This window comes from Elephantulus edwardii, unplaced genomic scaffold (assembly GCF_000299155.1).
Source record: "Elephantulus edwardii isolate Elephantulus edwardi_28Jun2011 unplaced genomic scaffold, EleEdw1.0 scaffold00289, whole genome shotgun sequence".
Lineage (NCBI taxonomy): Eukaryota > Metazoa > Chordata > Mammalia > Macroscelidea > Macroscelididae > Elephantulus > Elephantulus edwardii.
Window position 1 is genome coordinate 1,901,413 of NW_006400039.1, and position 4,288 is coordinate 1,905,700.

At 63.7% G+C, this 4,288-nt stretch overlaps 1 protein-coding gene across 1 annotated transcript in view; it reads right to left on the bottom strand.

Annotated features, from left to right (window-relative positions):
* Positions 1-893: 893 nt before the first annotated feature.
* ABCA2 (ATP-binding cassette, sub-family A (ABC1), member 2) overlaps positions 894-4,288 on the bottom strand; it is a 21,274-nt gene continuing 17,879 nt past the window's right edge. The window contains exons 41-50 of the mRNA XM_006900653.1: positions 3,696-3,813; positions 3,392-3,570; positions 2,667-2,808; positions 2,461-2,595; positions 2,277-2,380; positions 2,104-2,196; positions 1,880-1,982; positions 1,660-1,797; positions 1,284-1,490; positions 894-929 (exon numbers count right to left, since the gene is read on the bottom strand). Coding sequence (XP_006900715.1) covers positions 894-929; positions 1,284-1,490; positions 1,660-1,797; positions 1,880-1,982; positions 2,104-2,196; positions 2,277-2,380; positions 2,461-2,595; positions 2,667-2,808; positions 3,392-3,570; positions 3,696-3,813 — 1,255 coding nt within the window. The remainder of the gene's footprint in view (positions 930-1,283; positions 1,491-1,659; positions 1,798-1,879; positions 1,983-2,103; positions 2,197-2,276; positions 2,381-2,460; positions 2,596-2,666; positions 2,809-3,391; positions 3,571-3,695; positions 3,814-4,288) is intronic.

The following is a 4,288-nucleotide window of genomic DNA, read 5'->3' on the forward strand; positions in this document are numbered from 1 at the left end:
CCTTTGGACACTCATTGCTCCTGGTGGCCATATGCAGGGGCGGGGTAGGGGGTTGGGAGGAAGTGGCGAGTGGTCTGACCGCCTACATGCAGGCCTCAGGGTATTGGCGGGGACCTGCTGCACCCTCCTCTGGGCCCTGGGCCCCTGCTGACCCTACCACAGGTGGCACTTCCGAGAAGGAACCTGGGCAAGGGGTACATCAACAGTCAGGCCGCCCCCACCCTGATACACACAACCAGTCGGCAGGTTTCACTTCCTTTTTTTATTGAAAACAAACATCTGTGCGCTGTGGACAGTCCCACCTCCGAGCAGGTGGTGGACCAGCAGGGCGGGAGCAGTGGCAGATGGAAGGGGGGAGGGCCTGGTGCCCGGCTGGTTCATTCTTTGGCCCCCTCTCTGCCCAGGCAGCTCCTGCCTGCCCTGTACACGCAGCCCCAGGGGCACTGACTGGAGGCAGGAAGGCCAGAGAAGACTCTTCCTGGAGCAAAAGAAACAGTGAACCTGCCCCATGGGGCGCCCTGCCTAGGGCCCAGGCCAGGGGAGGAGGGAGCCTGGCCATGGCCAAGTCTAGCCAGACTCAGGCCACTCTGAGAGTGGGTGGGTGGCCCACGCTGGCCCTTGCATGTTGGGCAGAGCCGGGCAGAAGCAGAGCCAGGTGGTCAGGCCAGACCTCGAGGCTTTAAGGCAAAGCAGGGTGAGGGTGTGCACGGCCCAGTGGCAGGGCCGGCCTTTGGCACAATTAGGGTGGGGCGGCTGCAGTGACCACGGGCAGGGCAGGTAGCCAGATGGAAGGGGCCAAAGGCCATGGATCCTGGACCCCCACTCCTTAGCCTAGCAGACAGCAACAGGGACATTGGGTGCCACAGCTGCATCCTCAGTCCAGCTTTCAGGGGTCAGCAAAGTGTGTCCGTATTGAAGGACAGCTGGGCCTACGGATGAGTGTTCTGGGTTAAAGCAGTGTCCCTGAGGTAAGGACCCTCAACCCAGATGCATGGCCGCCACCCCAGGCACAGCACAATGACCTGTCCCACACCTAACCCCCAGGTCTGTGCCTATGTGTGAACCCACCACCACACTGCCGAGTTTGTGAATGGTTCTGTCCCGTCCCTCTGGTCATCATTTCCAGCCCACTTCAAGGCCCCAGGCTGGCCCTGCCTGGACCCGCATTCAGCTCACCTCCACTCCGGACTGTCTGGGGTCCTTTTTGTTCTCACTGCCAGCTCTCCCTCCCACCAGCCTCTGACCCTCACCCTGTGGATGGCCACATTGGGCAGCCCCCTCACCCGCTCCTCCTCGAAGCTGATGAGGCCCTCATCCTCCGTGTCCAGGTCCTCGGGTTCATCGGCCACAAATGCCCGGAGCTCGGTGGGGGTGGACCGTGACCGGAACAGGCTAAGGAGCCGGCCGAGTGGAGACCGCAGGCCTGAGGGGGGCTCTGTTTCCTGCTGTTCCAGGTTGTCACTCTGCTTCTTGGCGAAGTTCACAAACACCTGAGGGGGGGATGGGCAGGAAGGGGGATGGGCAGGCAGCTCCTGGGGGAATGGGGGTGGGGGGCAGGAAGGGAGATGGGCAGACAGCTTGTGGGGGGCAGGGCAGGAAGGAGGCTGGGCAGGCAGCTGGGTAGGCCACCAGGCAAGTTGAGTTGATGTCCACACTCACGTTGTCCAGGGTGGTCTGGCTGACGGAGTAGTCCTCAATGCCCAGCACGCCCACCACCTGCTCCATTTTGCTGAACACCTGAGCCAGCGAGATGTGCTCAGACTTCAGCTGGTACTGCACCTTCGTGTGATGCCTCTCCTGGGGGGGGAGGGGGTGTATGTCATGGTCAGGGGGTGTGGCCAAGGCTGCAGGGCCCCGCCCATGCGGGCACACAGCCCACCTTGAGCACAGCCTCCGGGAAGTTGCGGTTGAAGAAGCGCACCACGTCCTTCACGCTCTGGCTAATCTTGGTCCTCACAGTAATCATGTAGCCATCTCCAAACCTGGGGGACAGGGTCATGGCCCCGGGCCTTGGTGTTGCTGCCCCTGCTGCCTGTACACTCACATCGATGCGGCCCACCCCGGGCCCTGCGGGCGCCCACCCCGGGCCCTGCGGGTGCCCACCTGTTCTTCAGGTGCTGAATGCTGCCCAGACAGCGGAGCCGCCCGTTGACCATGATGGCAAGCCGCGTGCACAGCGCCTCGCACTCCTCCATGCTGCGGGTGAAGGTGCGCGCTGACACAGGCGGGATGGGGGAGTGGGAGTGGGAGTGGGAGGCCCAGGGGAAGGGGCCCACCTGTGTGATGTCAGTACCACTGAGCGCCCCGTCTTGATGAGGTCCAAGATGAGGTTCCAGAGGAAGCGGCGGGCCTTGGGGTCCATGCCCGTGGTGGGCTCATCCTGGGAGGGGCAGGGAGCTGGGGTTTAGCTGGCTCCACGCCCGGCCCACAGGACCCGCTCACCTGGTTGGGGGGCCTCACCAGGAAGATGAACGCTGGGTAGCCAATGAGGGCGATGGCCGTGGACAGCTTGCGCTTGTTGCCACCACTGTAGGTCCCAGCGGGCTTGTCAGCGTACTTGGTCAGCTCCAGCTTCTCCAGCGCCCACTTCACCACCTGGGCAGGAAAGCAGACGCTCAGGGCTCGCCTGCACAAGGCCACCCGCCACCCGTGGAGCAGACCCTCACCCGCGCCTCGTCCTTCCAGGGGATGCCGCGCAGGCGCGTGTACAGCTGCAGGTGCTCCCGGGCCGTGAGCTCATCGAACAGTGCGTCAAACTGCGGGCAGTAGCCGAGGCTCTGCTGAACCTGAAGCAGATCCTTCAGCACACTGTGGAACGGACAGGGGTTGGGGGTCAGCACTTCACACGGACTCCCCATTCAGTACACTGGAGGGGGTGTCAGCACTGCATGTGCACCCCCCACTCAGCACTGCACATGCACCCCCATTCAACACACTGTACATGTGCCATCCACACACATACCGTCCCCTATGCGGGTCACCACAGCCAAGGCGCCCTCTCCACACTACAGCCACAGCTCATGTGTGCACCCTCTCCCTCCCTGCACCGGACCTGAACCTGTCTCATGCTACACCTGTGCCCTGCGGCTGCCAGTCTACCTGTGCTGCTTTGACCCTGGTGCCCACCTCATCCTTACCTGTCTGTGCCCTGCCTCACCCTAACATTGCCTTGACTCTCCTGACCCTTGCCTAGTCCCATCACACCCTGCTCTCCAGGCCCTCAGGTCCTGGCCCTGCCCCCACCGTGCCCCCTCCTAGTTCCATTCTCGCTGTGCCCAGCTCCCACTGTGCCCTGCCCTCACCGTGTACACCTTGACCAATCTCCGCCCTCTCGCCACACACTCTGCCCGTAACCCGTGTCCACCCTTTGTCTGCCTGAGCCCGTTCACACCTGTGCCCGTTGACGAAGGCCTCGCCCCCCGTCGTGCTTTCATCCCCAGTCAGCATCTTGAAGGTGCTGGTCTTGCCTGCGCCATTGACGCCCAGGAGGCCAAAGCACTCGCCGGGACGCACTCCAAGACACAGGCGGTCCACAGCCAGGATGCGTCCGAGCTTCCGGGACTTATACACCTGGCAGATGGCGGGAGGCCCAGGCTGCTGGTCAGCAGGGCAGATGGCCTCCCTGTGCACCCCACACACCAGTGATCTTGCTGCCCTGGGCCCACCCCCCACCCTCAGCCACTGGCTCGGCCCACCTTGGTCAGGTTCTCAATCTTGACCATGTCGTTATCCGCGTCCCCACGTAGCACTCGCTGCCGCTCGCTGGCCACATCCACATCATCCTCTACAGGCTTGGTGGACACAGGCACGCGCCTGGGGGTGACATGGTGGGCAGTGCCTGGCCCCTCCGTCCCAGTCACCCCCTAGCACCACCTCTGCTACATCTTGGCTTCTCCCTGGGCCCACACCAACCCAAACTGTGCTCAACCACTGTGGTTACCACAGGAAGGTGGACAATGGCCAGTCCACCACTGCCCCTGGCACACCTGATGTCACCCTGCTCACCGGGGCCAGCAGCCAATCACCACCTGCGTCCGTCACCACCCCAGCCACTGCTCCGCTGCTGCCTATCACCCCACTCACTGCAGCCCCTCACCCCACTCACTGCGGCCCCTCACCCCACTCACTGCGGCCCCCTCACCCCACTCACTGCTGCCCCCTCACCCCACTCACTACGGTCCCCTCACCCCCTCACTGCGGTCCCCTCACCCCACTCACTGCTGCCCCCTCACCCCACTCACTGCGGTCCCCTCACCCCACTCACTGCGGCCCCCTCACCCCCTCACTG